This window comes from Sceloporus occidentalis, unplaced genomic scaffold (assembly GCF_023333645.1).
Source record: "Sceloporus occidentalis isolate IW3139 unplaced genomic scaffold, rSceOcc1.0.p SCAF_6, whole genome shotgun sequence".
Lineage (NCBI taxonomy): Eukaryota > Metazoa > Chordata > Lepidosauria > Squamata > Phrynosomatidae > Sceloporus > Sceloporus occidentalis.
Window position 1 is genome coordinate 119,344,518 of NW_028316986.1, and position 19,792 is coordinate 119,364,309.

A 19,792-nucleotide genomic window follows, 5' to 3' on the forward strand; every position below is an offset into this window, starting at 1 on the left:
GTAATTTTAAAAAGCATGTACAATTATTTAATGGAAAAAGCATATCTTTCAAAAGTGAAAGACAAAACATTTTGCCAATTCATGACTTGACCAAAATGAATAAATTGTACATCTTGATGAAAATCATATGGACCTGCAGATGTTGCTCAACTGCAACTCCCGGCATTCCTCATTGCTGGCTGATGCGGCTGGGAGTTTGCAGTCAGGCAGAAGACCATGTAAGTCCTCCTCCTGATCTAAGTGATGCCAAACATACAGTACTTATCCTCCTGCCGACTTCCAAACAACAGTTGCATTTCAGAAGTAGGCATTTTTGGCCCTACCAGATGTGTTTTAGCCTACAAGTCCATAGCCAACACAGTGAACGGTGAGAGTTATAGCCCCTCACAACCCTCAGGGACCATAGTTGCCCCTTTATGTTTCATTCAAGTAAAAGGCACAATCCAGAATGGAACAATGCTTTACATAACTTGCACAAAAATGTGTTTAGGCCTAACAAGTGTGAACAAAGTGTTATTAGAATACAAAATGGTATAAAACTCCATCACAATAAAAAACTATTAAAAGCAGCCTCAGCTGCATTTTTTTCCTTCCTCCTGTTGCAAAGGGATTCACTGTACCAAACACATGAAGACATAGGATTTGTTCTAGCTAGAATTGTGGTCATTTTACCCATCAAATAATGGTATTCAGTCTCAACCTCCATGTCATTCTAGCTGCGACAACTAGTTTGCTGTTCAACAATTGACTGGGACATGCAGAGGAAAATGTGCAGTACTTTCTACACTAGTATAATCAAAATATGCAACAGCATATCAAAGAGCAGACATTGCTATTCTCTAGTACATCAAAGTGACATCCAACAACGTCCCCCTCTTTATTATATACACAATTTATCAATATATAGATGTATTTTCCATTCCTTCATTTTTTTTGACAAGCAAGAGCTTCATAGTCCAACACAAAATTAAGACACAACTTTACATCAGTAACAGTACTACATAACATAACGAAGTATCCATAATACAGTGTAAACCTTCATTCCACTGTAGATTGACTTCACTTTAGTCCGAGCAGAAAAGGCAGCCATAAACAGTTTAAGGCTATTTCTTTGAGGAAAAAAAAAGGAAATGGGGAAAAGATACTTTGTCAAGTCTTTACTTTCAAATGTCTTTTCTTCATGGTTGTGAATGTTAAACATGAATAAGATTCTCTTTTGATGCTTTTGATTCTACTGGCTGGAGTTTTGTCGTGTCTTGTCGAGGCAATCCATACAAATATATTGAAATACATACAAGAAGAGCACCGAGAGAGAAAGTTATGGCTAGAAGAGAAAAACAAAGTACATGATTTAAAATGCTAGTTCAAACAGAAACTTCAAAGAACTTAAGACTAAGAGTTCAATCTGTAGCCTCAGGTGACAGCAATTTGAAGATCCGATATGTGCTACTACTCAAACATAATGGACGTACTAACCCTATGGAGGAAAGAGGCGTATTATCTTGAAAGACAGAACCTAGCTGTTCAGTTTACAACATTTTGGTTTTTTGCTTACCAGCTTACATTAGCCAAACCAGTACTGACAGTTTCTTAAATTCAGCCACAACAACTAATCCCTGGAAGAATCAATAAGGAACTTCAGACTTCATATATGCACCCCTATCTATGACTCAGTAACTGCATGATCAAGCAACAACCTACAAGTGTGAAACAGTCTTTGGAATAAAAAAAAAAAGGGGGGGGGTACTTTTCATCAAAGGCAGCTAAACATCCCATTCAGTATGAGCCTGCAGGCAACAGTTTTTGGCTGCTATTGCAATATATATATATATATATATATATATATATATATATATGAGAGAAAGAAAGAAAGTATCTGGAGTTGCCCTTTTCTCATGACAAAAAATATTAACTAATCTGGACTTTGAAACTTTGAAATAGCAATTCTAATGTAGATTTGGTGTTAATGTATTTCTAAAAGTCTAGCATTCTTTGTAGAACTAAGTGTAAATAAACAATAGAAATGATCCAGCAGATTTGCTAGGTCTGGTCAAAACACAGTGTTGCCTATTTCAATATATTCTGCCTCATTCATTTCAACATCTCATTTTTCAAAATGTAATCAATCTGAAACTTTATTTCAACTATCAACTATCAACACTCCATGTAACATCTGATATCACTGTTGATAATCAACTACATACCCACCTTATTTGCCCTATGTAATTTTCTTTAATACAAAATATTACTAAAGAGCATTTATGCTGATATCAAAGTGGAGCTTTGGGTATTGCTACCATAACACTGTTAACTTAGGTGTATCCTCACAGAATCTATGTCTATACAAGAGCAAGTCACAGCAGTTGTTCAAGCCAATTTAAAATGAACATGCAAACAAAATGCCTCAAAATCAGGTGAAAATACTTAGGTAACAAGGCTACATAAACAATAATCAAAGCTTACTTACTAATCTGTAAACCGAAGAGAATAACAGATGCAATAGTAGAGAGGACAATGGCGGCCGCTGCAGAAAAGCCTTTCATAATATTGTCTGTGTATTTAACAACAACTGACGTGTAAAGGCCTCCAACACTGGAAAGAACTAGGAAGCAGAAGATATGCTTATGAATGAAGTATTGGACATTTTTTGTCTTAGCATAATAAAGAGCTACTCTCATGGCAGTTCAACGAAACAGTACAACACATTTTATAGCATCAGTTTTTGTTAAAGGAAGGGATGTCACATTTTGTTTACACAGATCACATCATTTGAGGATTAAATTTGTGGTCGCAAAGGGATTTCCCTTGTGCCACAACCCACCAAAACCTAGTGTTCGTCTAAGCTAGGGATAGGAATATACAGACCCAAGCCTGTCTTTTATGGCTCACTACGTGTTGCCCAATTGCCTAAAATGCAGCATTGGTGGCACCAGCAGAACTTGCCATCTCTAGGCCTCCACTGCCAAAAATATATCCATAATTGAAACCCAGCCCCATTCAGTCTGGAAAACTCATTTCTTCCTCTTCTTCTTCCTCCCGAGAAGTTCTATAGCATAGGAGATTGCTCTAGCAGCTTCAGGCCAAGATCCTTGTTGGAAGTGAATAGTGCAAATCTCTCCATTGTTTAATTATGCAAATGCAACCTTTATGTTGAATGGTAATGCTGTTCAACGGTTGAATGTGCACCAAAGGAGTACTACCGCCAGTTTCAGCAGAGGGCACACAAAGATGAATCAGTTGGGAATGCACACCCTCAGGTGCACATGAGCAACTCTGCTACCATGACCTTGAACTAAATACATACTTTGTGCATCAGGTAAAAATGTGCAGTTGCTTCTGTACGGGAACTCAACACATGTGTAAGAAATCAACAGGATTCTGGAAACCATGCCCTATATAGAGAAGCTGAGTATGTTTAGACTGGAGAAGATAAGGTAGAGAGCTGATACAATAGCCCTGCTTAAATATTTGAAGGGCTATCACACTGAAGATGGAGCAAGTTTGTTTTCTGCAGCTCCAGAGCATAGTACCTGGAGCAATGGATTCAAATTACAGGAAAAGAGATTCCACTTCAACATTAGGATGAACCTTCTGACAGAAAACGATGTTTGACAGAAGAACATGCTGCCTTGGAGAGTGGTGGAGTTTCCTTTGGAGGTTTTTAAACAAAGGCTGGATGGCCATCTGTAGGGATTGCTTTGATTTTGTATTTCTCATGACAGGTTAGACTTGATGGCCCTTGAGGTTTCTTCCAACTTTATGATTCAGTCCTCCTGCACCAATGTGGGTGGCAAATTTGGTAGTAGCTGTCAAATTTGCTGACAGAGCATCTCATCACCACCACCCACCATGAGAACTACAGTGTCCACTGCTGCTCCCAATCCCAGAAAGATGCCCACCAATTCTCCAGGAACATTTTTCTTTCCCAACTTCTCACTGAAAGGCCACAGGGCTGTGTTCTGCAAGCCTGAAAGTTGTCCTAAGACTTATTTCTGAACATCCACAGAACTGATCTATGCCTTCCATACTTCATGGAAAGATGTCCAAATTCCCATCTGTCCCTGCTGACTTTATTTTGGCTGGCCCTCTATCTTTAGCCCCACCCACTGCCGTTACTATAATTTGGCCCTTAGACTAAGGATTTTCCATTTCTGCTGTTGTTACAGATGGCATTAATAGGTACTCTTAAAGCCACTACTCCCACATTACTAGTTAAGATATCATACACCTTTGACTCTGGCTAGAAAATAAGTTTCAAAGATTCTTCAAGAATTTAAGGGAAAATGTTAAAAGTACTTACATATCACAAACCAGACATAATGAGTATAGCCATAGAAAAAACCTTTCTCCATTACTTGAGCTCCATCAGACATGTAGACACCAACCAAGGTCACAACAATGCCAGAAAGATACATTTGAATGTTCCTGACCCATAAAGATGTATCTGAACTCTTAAGTACTTTCTCAAAATACACCCCTGCAAAGAAGGAGAGGAAGAAAGATCAATAAGAGATAGCCTGGAAGAGAAATGGGCCATTTCATCTTGTTTGAAAAGGAACAGAAAACAGAACATTTTCTTTCTATCACAGTTTTCTGTCTGGGTAGCTACAGGTAATGTGGGCAACCAGAATTCTTCCACTGACACCCGGACAAATACCATATTTGTGCCTACTGACTGCAATTGTTCCTTTCTTTTCTGAAAACGCTACAGGGACTGGTAGCTGGTAGTTTATGGATTAATAGTGGTCTATATGGACCACGAATCTGAGTAACAATGAATAAAATTAAAATACAGTGCAGACTCTGTTTTGTATTATTAGCCTGAAAAATTATTTGATGAACCTAGTGCTCCAACTACAGAGCATAGTACAGATCCCCCATTTCCTCCTCCTCCCCTTCAAGAGATGAACATTGCCAAGAATATCAACTTAATGCTTAGCAGGTCAAGAACTGCAACATCCAGAGGCCCTAACCTGCATCAATACTGATGAGAGCTGCTAGGATTAACCACACATTCCCTATACCTGATCTACAGGCTGAAAGGTTTGACTGAAGAGGAAATATGCTTTCCTCTTATGTTAACTTTGCCACATGGGAGATACAGAAGCGGACATCACAAAGGTACTATGAGAAATCAGGGTCACACTGCATCTATACTAAATTAGTTGTGAGAGGGAGTTACAGTGTGTTCTTAGGAATCCCAGAGGTTCTCGGGTTATCTGAGCAAAGAGGAAAGGAGATATTCTGTTGTAGGTCCTAAGCCCCAAAGGTAATATAATGAGGAGGCCTGGGCTATCACAACACCAACACTCATGAACAAGCTCCTGCTGCTGCCTGAAGAGAACTGTTAACTACAAGTGTTTTACCTGCAAATCCGGAACATAAAACAGCAATTGCGATCGCACCAAAGCCTATCAGAGGGCTTTGTTCCATCTAATGAATTAACAAAAAGGGAGATATTTTTAAGTCAACATGTGGCAAACTACTTCAAAAGTTAAGTCACAACATCAGTTTACTGCAACAGCAAAAACAACAATAAAAAACACTGGGCCATCCTGCATCATCTACCTACAAATCTGTTTGCTGTGTATGCCTTGTCTCTAACAGTGTTCAAGAAACAGCAGGAGAAAAAAAGCTCACTCATCACATAAGCTCCCTTATTTTCATTTTGTGCCATTCCTTTCTTTAAAAAATAAAGGTGCCCTGCAATTCTCACCTCTGCACCACAAAAGCCTGGTATGACACCAATACTTTTAAAATAAGGCTAGACAGACATTTAAAGATTTTTAACTCATCTACTGAAACATCTCCATTAAATAAATTAAGTAAATAAGGAACATATAAAAACACTTCTGTCAATAAAATCTACCACTCCTTTCAAGAAGGAACAATAATAGTATTCACTGCATGTTATGGAAATTTTCTTGTGTCAGTAATAATACTCTAAATCCACCAATTACTTCCAAATACAACCACCCAATTTTAATAAATTTCAATGTTATAGACAATTTAATTGTGATTGGTTTTTTGAAAATGACACTACTTGAAACTTGTCTAGGATTCTTATTTTAGAGGGAAGGCTAATGAAGTAACTATCTGCTAGTTTTGTTTATATCTTGGAAAAATAAGCCCCTCCCATTAATTTATATCCCATCTTTGTCCTGCCATGGGACCCAGGTTCACTGCCAAGTTCAGTGTGTACAGAATTTCAGCATGGGTTTAGGAAATCTGCCTTAGGAAGACAAGATATAGCTATGTGAAGTGCATCATCATCATCACTTGGTGTTTATATGGCATTTTAAAATGTTTAAAATGGCTCTCTTACCTATCTTCAGTAATCCTTATACTACCCATAGAACAGATGTAGGAGCAGTTTAAGATAATCTACTGGGTACGCAGTTTGGACTAAGAATGATTTTTAAACTGTTTCAACTAATGTTTTTAATTCCACTATTTACTTAATGTTTTCTGTTGTATGTATTGTTGTTTTTGCTTTAAGCTATACTGTAAGCCCACTTAGATTTCCTTCTCATTCTCTCTCTTTCACACACTACGCACGCACACACACACACACGATCTGAACAAAAAACACCCTGTGTGTACTAGGTACTACAGCACTGTATAAATAAAGAATAAGAAGAATAAGAATATACGTGGGCACACTATACGCAGACTTGAGCATACACACTCAAGCTGCGGGGAGCGCGCAGGGCACAAGGAGCAGTGCGTCCTATTCATTTGAATGGGGCTCAAGCATTGGTGAAATTCGCCTTATGTAGGGGGTCTGGAACAGATCCCCCACGTAAGGCAAAGCTCAACTGTAATAGGTCAGTGTAGGGTAGAATGTGACTCAAGATCAGGAGGCAGACGGGGAAGGATTTCTAAGTCTAAATTCTTTAATAATGCCAACAACAAAATGATTATTCCTACTCTACACAGATCACACTGTCAAAATGAAAAAGCTGAAGTGTATGGGTTTGTGTGACCAGGTGCAGACTTTTATGTGAAAAGATTATGAACTCAGTTCATTTCTGGAATTTTGCACCTTGCCTTGGGGGCTTTGGGGGCAGTAATTTAAAAAAAAACCAGAAGAAAACCTTTCCTGGTGCTACACAATGACATCACAGATTATTTATATTAAATACAGGACATAGAATCATAGAATCCTAGAGTTGGAAGAGACCACAGGGGCCATCCAGTCCAACCCCCTGCCATGCAGGAAATCACAATCAAAGCATTCCCGACAGATGGCCATCCAGCCTCTGCTTGAAGACCTCCAAGGAAGGAGACTCCACTGCACACAAAGGAGACCTTTCTTTGACTTTATATAGTACTGCAATAGAGGTGTTGTACACTATCTCCCCAAGTTTCAGCCTCTTGACATGAGTTCCTTTTGTTGTTGTTGTTGTGTGCCTTCAAATCATTTCTGACTTATGGTGACCCGAAGGTGAACCTATCAGAGGGTTTTCTTAGCAAGTGTCTTCTGAGGGGGCTTGCTACTGCCATACTCTGAGGCTAAGAGAGTGTGACTTGTCTAAGTCACTCAGTGGCTTTCCATGGCCAAGCCAGGATTTAAACCCTGGTCTCCAGAGTTATAGTCCAGCACTCAAACCATTACATGTTTGACTCCATACCATTTTTTTTAACAAGGCAAAAAATAACTAAGACAAAAATTGCCCCTATTGCTTTTTGCCATGGGGTGCATTTTTTTGCCCCAACCAAGGTAACAATTAAGACAAAAATGTCCCATATAGTCTTCCAATGAACTATAATGCCATGAACCAGGGGTCCTTTCACACAATGCAGCTATAGCATTATCATAGAATCATAGAATCATAGAGTTGGAAGAGACCGCAAGGGCCATCCAGTCCAACCCCCTGCCATGCAAGAAATCCAGATCAAAGCATCCCCGAAAGATGGCCATCCAGCCTCCGTTTGAAGACCTCCAAGGAGGGAGACTCCACTACACTCCTAGGAAGTGTGTTCCACTGTCGAACAGCCCTTACTGTCAGGACGTTCCTCCTAATGTTGAGGAGGAATCCCTTTTCCTGCAGCTTGCATCCATTGTTCCGGGTCCTGTTCTCTGGAGCAGCAGAAAACAAGCTTGCTCCCTCCCCAATGTGACATCCCTTCAAAATATTTAAACAGGGCTATCATATCACCTCTTAACCTTCTCTTCTCCAGGCTAAACGTCCCCAGCTCCCTGAGTCGTTCCTCACAGGGCAAGGTTTCCAGACCTTTCACCATTTTAGTCGCCCTCCTTTGGACACGCTCCAGTTTCTCAATATCCTTTCACTGCCATGGCTCCATCCTACGGAATCTGGTGCTGACAGTTTTGTTAGAGGTATCAGAGGAGCTCACTGGCTGATAATTATAAATCTCCTGCCCTCAAATGTGAATCTCAGGATCTCATAGGATGATGGCATGGCATGGGAAATCATAGAGCTATAAATGTAGAGTATGAAATGACCCCAGAAGAGACTGTGTGGAGTCAATACAAGGTATTGGTTATTACCTTTAAAGCCCTACATGGCTCGGGCCTGAGTTACTTGCAGGAATGCCTCTCCTTACACAATCTGCCCCACACTCTCAGAACATCAGGGAACTACTTATTGGAACATCATAATACTAGGTTAATGACAACTTCCCATAGGGGATTTACAGTTGCAGTTCCAAAATTGTGGAATAGCCTACCGGAACAGATCTGTCTCATCCATACCTTAGAGGCCTTTAAGAAGGAACTCAAAACGGATCTCTTTCGGCGGGCTTTTCCATCAGACTCCATATAAAAGCTTATGATGATGTTCCACTCTCAACTATGATTATTGGCTACTGATGACTGTTTGTTAGAGAACTAACAGGAATGTGGTAAATTCAGTATTAGTGTTTTATCAATTGTATTTGTACATTATTGTATTATTTTATTGATATAATCCCGTCTCGATCCTTGGGAGAGGTGGGAAATATAAATAAATTTTATTATTATTATCACCAAAATCCACGGATGCTCAAGTCCCATTAAATACAACAACATAGTGAAATGGTGTCCCTTATATAAAATGGCAAGAGCAAGGTTTGCTTTTGGAATGTATATTATTTTTGAATATTTTTAAGCTGTGGATGGTTGAATCTATGGATAAAAAAATATGTAGCTATAGAGGGTCGACTGTATGCTTTATACATTTTTAAAATTTTTAGGAAGATGTAGGGAAATGCTTACCTGAATTTTTGTAGCCTGTGCTGGTTTCCACTGAACAAGTGTGACTCCACCACAGAGCATGAAGACTGAGAACCACTGCAGTTTACTGAGAGAGCGGTTCAGCATTAAGACTGTACATAAGGCTGTACATGGGATCTTCAACTGATAGGTGACCTAAAAAACAGTTTTTTTTAAAAAAAATAGCTGTTTTATTATCTTTTGGTGTTTAAATGTATTTTATTATTGATTTTAATTGTCATTAGCTGATGTGAGTGAGAAAGAAAGGGTCTATGGGTTCCACTCCCCGCACACACACAAACAAAATGTTAGTAACCAACAAGGTCCAGAATCCTGTTGGTAAGTTTTCAGGTGGTGTCCTTCACTGTGGTGGTGGTACTAAAAAGAAAAACATGGGACCAAAACTACTATTACTTTTCACCTGAAAACTCTGCCAATAATTAACCCGTATGAGAGATCATTCGACCATTTGGAATAGGAGGAAACCCATACAAAAGTAGAGAAACCACCAAACAATGGTGTCATGGTAAAGTGGTCATGGCTTTCTGGAAAATCCCAGAGGGTGAAAATTGGCTACAGTTCTTTGGGTTACCCATATTTTAGTCATACTGGGTTGAATCCATAATCTGTTTTTCACAAATCCTTCCATTTGTTGGACACTTCTGATTCTGTAGAAAAATCATGCTGGCAGAATAGAGGCAAACTTTGTTGATTTTTGTTTCCCCCTGCAATCCTGTATGCAGGGGGTGAAGAAAGTGCACCCCTACCACTGGCATTATTCTGGGTCTTCCAAAGACCTCAAGAGTTCTCTAAAGTTCCCAACCACCACCACCCCATTGTTATAGTCATGAAAGCTACCCCAAATCTGTTGATAATTGCCCAAAATACTACAAAAATTGGACATCTGGAGTAAATTTGTCTCTCATATCACACATTGATGAGCTCACTTTGGGCTCTGATGTAGAAGCATTTAGCTTCCAAACATTAACAGTTACCTGGTAAACTGCTGCATCCAAATTGCTAAGAGCCAGGAAGGCCATGTTGTTCTGAATGGCATACACCAGAGAGGGAACACTTAATTTAAGTAGTTCTTTAGGGCTTCCCAAGATATTTTCTTTCAACGATGTCAACAATCTACCTAGGCTTCCAGTCTCTCTGGGGGGAAAAACATTTTTTAAAAAAAAGGTTTAAAGACCAATATATCTATAGCAACTTACCACATAAATCCTGTAATATCCCTACGGAGGTCTCTATACTCACAACCTCCAAAATTTGATGCGAAAGTGAACCAGTGCACAGCAACTCAGTTGCTGGGTAGGGCTTGTCATAAAGCACAGCAAACGTAAGATCTTCCAAGAACAGAAAGCAGAAACCACTAACTTGAAGGAACAGTCTTGTTGATTTTTCCATGCTCTCTTTAATTCCCATCCTTTCCCCAACAGCACAACCTGCAACTACCCAATGGCATCCTTCTGCCTTTTTGGTGGCACTGTAAAGATAAAGGTAAAAAGTAAAGGTTCCCCCTTGACATGACTGTCTAGTCGTAACCAACTGTAGGAGGCAGTGCTCATCTCCATTCCTAAGCTGAAAAGCCAGTGTTGTCCGAAGGCGACTCTGGTTGTCATGTGGCCAGCATGACAGCATGGAACACTGGCACCTTCCCATCAAAGTAATATCTGTTAATCTACTTGCATTTGCATGCTTTCAGACTGCTAGGTTGGCAGAAGCTGGGACTAGTAATGGGAGCTCACTCTGTTACACAGCACTTGGGCCTTGAACTGCCAATCTGCTCATCAGAATTTGCATCTTAACCATATGGGGACAAAATTCTAGTGGTGGCTCCTGTCAACTGAAAAAGAAAAATTGAAGTACTACTGATCTCTATTTTAGAGATCTGCACAAGCTGTTTCAGTGGAAGGTGTGAGATGAGCTGTCTGGTTTTGAATTTCCTTGCTATTTTGAAAGCAATCTCTTTTTTTATTTCTGACATCCCTGTGCTTCAGCATGTCTCAAGATTTCTAGAGAAAGACTGACATATAAAATATTTATCTTTCTAACTGAAAAATCAGAGAAAGTGAGGCAAAGAGAGAAAGGGAAAAAACAACTATACTGTAACTACTAGCATGACAGTCTCAATCTTTTCTATGTTCACCCACCACTGAATCAGACTACGTTGCAAAGAACAGTTGTTTGAAGGCTGAGATGAATAAGAACACTTGACAGATGATCTATCTGAGTGAATCTGGGGGTCTGTGTCTCTTCCAGTTAGCATTTCCAGTGATAAAAAGTCCTTTTAAGAACAAAAGAGGCATACAGGCAATTGTGGAATTTTCTCCCCTTTCAGCGTATCTATCTGAAAACTTGCTACCCACAATTAAGGGGCCCTTTCAAACAACACAGTTATAGCACAATGATTCCACTTTAACTGTCATGGCTATATTCAATGGTATCCTGGGATTTATAGTTTAGGGAAGGACAGGTGTTCTCTAGCCCAAAATTCTAAATTTCCCTGAAGAGCAACTCCCAAGATTTCATGACTGAAGAAGAGTCATACTGCTATAACTGTATAGTGCAAAAATGTCCTTGGTTTCAGAGCTCAGCTAGGAAAAGAAAAAAAAAAGTCAAAAGAGACAGACTGTGGGAAGGTAACCTGAAGAGGGATGGGGCAGGTTCTGCTTTCTTCACCCCATTTGCTCACAGAATTGGATCCACTCACCCCATGCCCCTTTATGGGCCAGATTTCCTATATCAGCAGATTGGGACCATTTTGCACACAACAGGAACTCCCAAATACAGATTGGGAAGTTCTGTGCTGGAGCTTATTCCTGAGTAGATACACAAAAAAATAACCTGTACTGTGTATACGTGAAAGACATGCCCTGGAGCTTAATCCAGAGTACACATGCATGGAATTCCACTGTGGAATATGTCTAATTTAGCAAAAAAAAATTACATCTGGCCCTGCCTGCTTTGCTTTGGCCTCAAACTGCATCCTCAGCTTCAACCACTACTAGAATGTAACTCTAACTTCTGTTACTGAAAATCTATAGATTCATAAATAATGTTCTAACATTTTGCATCAGCCTTCCCCAACTATGAATTGTCTGGATGCTCAGGGCCATGCAGGCTGGGAATGATGGTAAGAGTAGTCCAACACATCCAGAAGATGCCAGGCTGAGGGAAAAGTTGTTTCATTTTCACATTTTTCAGGAAATCTCACCACTCTGAACTCCTGAAGACTGGGGAAGTTCTTGGTCAGGAAACTGTTGAGGGGGGGGGGGCTGTATCACACAACACTAACAATGATTACTGTTAAAAGTACCCAAGGACAACAGCGTAAGTGGCTTTTGGAGCAAGACCCATCAGGGTCAGGATGGCAAGCAGAGTACAGCATGAAATTTGTGTATGTTGCAGCCACCAAGGTCATCAGTGTCAAGCAGCATAACGTAAAAAGCAAACTGACACGGGATCAAGACTGGTCCTTTCAATAAGTAGTCTGAGACAACAGATTTGGAAGATTGATTTAAAAAGAAAATTGTCAACTGTTGTATTCTTAACAGCATGCCAGAGGAAACATTGCATCATTTCTGTGTGGACTATTAAAGGATCAAAAGGTGCCCCCTGATTCCACATCCCTGGGTAAATAATTTTACTGGCACATCCAGGGGTAGACTGCCAATATTGTTGGTGTATTGTTTCTAATCTTTAGATATCTTTTTAGTGAGACTAAAAGTTCCTCTTGAGTGACTCTGAAGAATCAACGCCTACACCAACCCAAATAACTTCAAGCCAAGATTCTGCACTTAATCCATAATGACATCTTGAACTTTATCCAAAACAGTGAAAAAGAAGCCAGGTGGAGATGCCTATTTATTGAGCTAAATAGAAGAGAGACACAGAAAAGAAACTAAAACTTGCATGTTTTCACTTGCTCTGAAACCAGTCTTTAAGTGAAGAACTCTACATGCACACAAGTCTAATGGACACCACACAGGCAAACAGCAGGAAGCACAGAAAACAAGCATTTTGGTTTGCTTTAAAAAGCAATATTAAATGAAACAGAATAGAAACTGAATAAATATGCCATATCAAGATGCTTATCAGAGCTCATACTTACTTTGTTAATATGCCCAAACTTAGGAATAACTTGATAACTTCTGTTATACACACAGCTGTCGTTGAAAAGTACAGAACTGTTTCTGTCGTCCTTGTGTATCGCAAAGCAACTGTGTATGTTGCAGCCACCAAGGTCATCACCGTCAAGCAGTACAACTTAAAAAGTAAACCAACATTTTCTGAAAAACAAAAGCAGAGTTCTGTGAGATAAGAGAGGCACTGACAACACAGCTGTCCATAAAGGCCACCTCAACCATACAGAGTTTACAACTGTAGAATTTTGGATGCCACACAGCACAGCTGCAAACCCATCATCAATGGTCCTTATACACTTGGCCCTCTATATCCACGGATTCTTTATCCACAAATTCCACCATCCACAGCTTGAAAATATCCAAAATATATACATTCCAAAAAGAAAATCTTGATTTTGCAATTTATATAAGGGACGCTATTTTACTATCCCATTGTACAGGATGGGACTTTAGCATCCATGGATATTGGGATTCATGGGGCGGGATGTCTTGGAAACAAACTTCAGGAACCACTGTAAAAACTTTGTCCTGGAATAACCACAATGGAGGCAACTGGATCAGGGCTGACCAGTTCTCTCAACAAACTTTCCTCAAGGTTCTTAACTTTCTGGAACATTTTACTAGGGGCCCTTTCACACTACACAATAATAGCACTATGAATCCACTTTAACTATCATGACTCCAACCTATGGAAACCTGAGATTTTCAGTTATAAGGAGGGGAATTTAGCAATCCCAGCCAGTGAATTCTACATAGTGCCTCCCCAAACTACAAATCCCAGGATGACAGTTACAAGCAGAATCACAGTGCTATCACTGTGAAGTGCAAAAGGGGCCCCAGGTCAGTAAGTTATTCTGACTACCCTTAGAATATCATCAGGGGTGCTCTGTCTCCCCTCAAAAGACCTTTTTGGGGAGAGGAGTTGTCCTTCACTGGTACTTCTCTCCAGGACCAAGGTAATATTGCTGCCTTCCACCAGGAGAGAAAGGTTCGGCTTGTACAAGATCTCCTTGAACAAGATCTAATTGGGTAGCGAAAGTGCTGTATCCTATTCTTTAGTAACAACTGGAGCCATTTGTCTAGAAATACTAATAAAGGATATTGGGTAGCTATTTAGTCTCTCCTCCCTCCTTAATTTTTTTAAAATAATACTCTTTATTATTTTATTACATAGGAGCCCTGGTGGCACAGTGCTTAAATGCCTGTACTGCAGCTACTCACTCAAAACTGTAAGGTTGCGATTTCAATACCAGTGAAAGGGCTCAAGCTTGACTCAGGCTTGCATCCTTCTGAGGTCACTAAAATGAGTAACCAGATTGTTGGGGGCAATTAGCTTACAGTTGTAAACTGCTTAGACACTGCTAGTTCAGTATGAAGCGGTATACAAATGAAGCTGTTTGTTTTGTTTGTTTGTTTCAATATAGACAATTGTATACAGTATCCAATCAATCTTCTTTATATATTATTTCACATATATCCTTTTCTTATCTTACAAACCTCTTCCAATATCTACATTCATAAATGTGATGTTACATTCACTCACACGACAATACAACTATCTTTTTTAAAAAAAGACTTCCTCCCTTTCTACGGTAGCTGTTACCTGTTCCTTATCATATATATATATATATATATATATATATATATATATATATATTCTTGATTTTTTTTCTTCTGTGCTTTCTAAAACTCTACTTCTTATTTCAATATCTTTTTACTTGAGTATATAATTTTCAAGTTTTACTTGAGTATATAATTAAACCTCTTCCTCTATATTTTTTCTCATTCTTTTGCTTCTTTCTTCACACACGCACACAGCCTGATTAATAAGGCAGGGTGAGAGCTAGTGTGGTGTAGTGGTTTGAGCATTGGACTATGACTGGAGACCAGGGTTCAAATCTTTTTGGTCATGGAAACCCATCGGAAGACCTTGGACAAGTCACATTCTCTGAGCCTCAGGGAAAAGTAAAGGCAATTCCCTTGTGAACAAATCTTGCCAAAAAACCCCAGTGATAGATTCACATTAAAGTAGCCATACACTGGAAATGATCTGAAGGCATATGACAATAGTGAATTTTCAGAGAAGCGTCCCATCTAGCATCTGTTAACTTTGTTTGAAAACAAAGATCAACAGCAGCTGAGGGAATTATTTCTGCCCACTACTTTTCAAAGGAATGAGTTCCTTTGGAAGTTTTAATAAAAACAGAAACAAGGAAATATCAATGATGAAATCGCTAGCCATGAAGAAGTACATAAGTCATGTTTGCATTGGACTGGGTTTATTTATAGTTATATATTCCTGTATTTACTGAAGTCAAGACAATATGCTGTGAATCATTGCAACATTATTCTGATGCAGCCTGCCAAGACCTATTAATCCTATCTTTTAAGGAAGCAACACCTTTGACTGTATAAACATTCCTGCAAGGTACAGTTTATAGAGAGCACTGTTGCAAGTGAAACACTCCCTTTCCAAGATATAATCTCATTCACTCTAACATTATTGGACTAAACGATAGCAACAGAAAGATCTGCACATGACACAATGATAGTCTGAGTGCTTCCAGATAGGTAATTCCTAGTTTTAACAAGTCACTTTTCTTCCATTGTAAGCTAAATTGCACTTGATTTTCTATACTATCAGGGAACGTGGTGCATTTTCCATTTACATCAATGCTCTTTGTGCTACATCTTTTTAAAGTGGCATGGTCTTGTTCTGGGATCCTATCACAGCTCAGGATTTGCACCAGGTGCCTTTTTATCACTGTCTGTCTGTTTTTAGAAAAACAGTAACTAACACCAAAATATCTTTGAGGCTGTTTTAATTGAGTAATGGCCAAATTATTCCAAATTCCTATAGTTGGGAGAGGTTTGAATCCCCAGTCAACCGTGGGTGACCTTGGGCAAATCACAGTCTCTCAGCTTCAGAGGAAGCCAATGGCAAAACCCCTCTGAACAAATCTTGCCAAGAAACCCCTGTGATAAGAAACCTCAGTGTAAGGTCACCTAAGTCAGAAACTACTTGAAGGCAGACAGTAACAGCAGAACGCCAAATACAAGTAGGATGACAGAGAGAAGGCTAAAAACCGTCCCGTCTCCCTGACGCCTCAAAAAACTTTTACTGTCATTTAGCAAGATAACACCTTGTAAAAGGAAGTGGAAATCCAATAGCATTGTGCAAGAATTAAAAATATCCCATATCTCAGTGAGCAAAGGTGCTGGAATTGGGTTTCTACACTTTTCTAGATTAATCTAGATTTCTAGATTAAAGTCATCAAATGGAAAATGACATTAAAAAAGCCATTCAGGCCAGCATCTCTAAATGCTGCACACGTTCAAGCGCATATTGCTTTGTTATTAAATGGTAATGTAAGGATCAGACCCTAGATATTTATTTCCTTGTTTTCTTACATGTTCAGCAATATTTCTCTAAAATGTGGATTGGCCATGCCAAAAAGGGCGAGGGATTTCCTTACACTCAGAGGCCTGAAAGAATGAAAAAGATTGTATGTACAGCGCTGTGTAAATGTACAGCACCATATAAATAAATATTAATAATAATAATAATAATAATAAGGAAACCCAATGAATTACAGTTGGGTGGGGTGAGGAAATTCATTTTGTGCTTCTTCTTCCCATAGATTTCACTGGGTCTTACTCCATGAAAGCCACATACATAGCTTGAAAAACCCACAAAATTATCATTATTATCATTATCATTATTATTTCTAACAGATAATCCCTCTCCCCACATTCTGCTGCACTTCTAAATGCACTGCAAGTGGAAGCACATTTGGCAATTACTACTACTTTACTACTATTATTATTATCACTACTATTATTATTTTCTTCATCTCACACCCTTGGCTCATGAGGAGGAGGGACTTCAGACTGTGCCCTGGTCTCCTGTTCCTCAGGAGCTCCTACTCTGCGTCCACACTGCAGAAATAATCCACTTTGAGACCTATTTAACTGCCATGGCTCCATGCTATGGTATTCTAGGGTTTGTAGTTTTGTGAGACATTTGGCCTTCTCTGCCAGAAAGCTCTGGTACCACAATGAACTACAAGTCCCAGGGTTCTGTAGTTTAGAGCCATGGCAGTTAAAGCGGTGTCAGAATGGATTATTTCTGCAGGAGGAGCGCATAAGCACTAGGAGATCAGCCAGCTCTCCCCCCCATCCTCAGAGCAACATGGACCCGTCCAGCAATTGCCCTCCAATGAAACGGAACGTTCCATTTCCATGCGAGGGGGGGCAGGTTAAGTGGAGGTGCGCTTACCTTTCTGAGGCGCCATGGTCGGCAGAAGGAGAGGAATAGCCGGCGAGCGCAGGAGCCTGTCCCGTCAATCATCCCAATGCCCCAAGGAGAGCGAGAGCGGGCGGCTAGAGCGGACACCCCGGGCGGGATTCAACCATAGAGATAGGAATGGCTTCGAGTCTTCTGCCGGAAGTAGAGTAATATGGACAAAGGGCGTAGACTTGTGCAGCATAGAGGCGCAATGCCTCCAATGTGAAGCGGTACTCCGGGATCATTGCTTGCAATTCTTAACAACAACAACAACAACAAAACATCATATGAATAATATAATAATAATATTTTATAAATAACATATAACATAAAATATATTATAAAATATAGCGTAATATTATAAATTATATACATGTGTGTGTAAACATTATAATATATATTATATAATAATAAAGTATAATACTAAAAATAAATTATTATTATTATTATTATTATTATAACAATATATATTAACATTACCTTTACCTTTATTATAAAATATTCTAAATTGATATAAATTATAATATATATATATATATATATATATATAAAATAAAATATGATATTATGAAATAAAATAATATAAATTATTATTATTATTATTTTCATTTGCTTGCAATGGTTAAATTGTAGTATATTTTTATTATTTATACATTAACATTACCTTTACCTTTATTATAAAATATTATAATTAATATAAATTATTATTATAATGCTATAACATGTGTGTGTGTGTGTGTGTGTGTGTGTGTGTGTATATATATAAAATACAATATTATAAAATATAAAATAATATTTTAATTTATTATTCTTATTACTTTCACTTCCTTGTAATGGTTAAATTATTGTGTAGTATATTTTTATTGTTTATTTCCTTTGTATGCCCCCTTTCTCCCAGAAAGCACCCAAGGCGGCTCATGGATGATAAAAAAACCAAATATTTTTCAAAAAACATGACAATAAAAATTCAAAACAGTTAAAATCATCTAAAACCAGTATAAAACCACATTTAAAAATATACAGAAGTAAAAAGGCACAACCAAAAGACACACATCCCACACAAATTTCTTGGTCCATTTAAGTTAGTTTTATTTCTTGACTGGAAAATAATTCAGAAGACCGACCCTTTGGAAGAGGAGTGTGGGCTGCATTCAGGAATATGGAACCTACAATTATTAAGTGAGTTGATTTAAAAATTAATACAGTGGACCCTTGTTATCCGCTGGGGTTTGGTTCCAGGATCCCCCGTGGTGGATAACAAAATCCGTGGATGCTCAAGTCCCATTAAATACAATGGGGAAGGAAAATGGTGTCTCTAATAAAAAATGGAAAATCAAGGTTTCCTATTTGGAATTTATACTTTTTTAAATATTTTCAAGGCGTGGATGCTTGAATCTGTGGATAAAAATTCCATGGATAAGGGCAGCCGACTGTAGTAAATAAACCCAGCCATTTATGGAGCAATTATTTTTATGTCAGGGCTGGAGTGAGGTGAATGGAAGGAGGGAGTGGGAACATTGTGAGGAATGATGCTTTTCCATTGCCAAGGAGAAGAGAAGATTCAAAGGTGTTATGATATCAGTGTTTAAGTATTGAAAGGGATGCCATGTTCAGGATGGCCATTGTATTCATCACCGTGTACTATTAATATTTTCATTTCTGCCCTGACAAATCTTGCAAAGTATTTTACTATCAATTGAGTCCTGTGCCTGGAAAAAACAGAAGAAAGGGAGTGATTTTTCCAGATTCTCAATAACGCATCATTGCTTTAAGCATGCTAAATTGAAATGTAAGGGTGTTGTTTTAATGTATTTAAACATTTACATGCATTTTCATGTAGAAATTTGCCTTATCCTGCCTTTCACTGCCAACATTTTCAACTGGAAATGAGTTTGCATTGTGCCATTTGCATTTTGTTTGTTTCGGTAACCATTCAAATCAGTCTTTAATCATTTGCCTTTGAATCCATCAGACACAATATTCTCACTGGAAAGGGGGACTGAGACATGCTGGGGCCCTAAACCAGATGTTGGAATTGTCTGTCCATCCAGATGTGGACCAAAATGCTATTGCGGATTCATGTATGTGTTTGAGAGCTGGACTATGACTGGAGAGCAGGGTTCAATTCCCAGCTCG

General features: G+C 38.8%; 1 protein-coding gene across 1 annotated transcript; it reads right to left on the reverse strand.

Annotated features, from left to right (window-relative positions):
• Positions 1-4: 4 nt before the first annotated feature.
• SLC35A1 (solute carrier family 35 member A1) lies at positions 5-17,817 on the reverse strand. Its single transcript, XM_089530783.1, has 8 exons — positions 17,648-17,817; positions 13,335-13,512; positions 10,213-10,372; positions 9,221-9,373; positions 5,367-5,433; positions 4,301-4,477; positions 2,468-2,602; positions 5-1,324 (listed from the first exon to the last, which is right to left on the reverse strand). Exons 1-8 carry the CDS (start codon positions 17,661-17,663, stop codon positions 1,194-1,196), a joined length of 1,017 nt encoding a protein of 338 aa, XP_089386909.1. The 5' UTR covers positions 17,664-17,817; the 3' UTR covers positions 5-1,193.
• Positions 17,818-19,792: the final 1,975 nt, after the last annotated feature.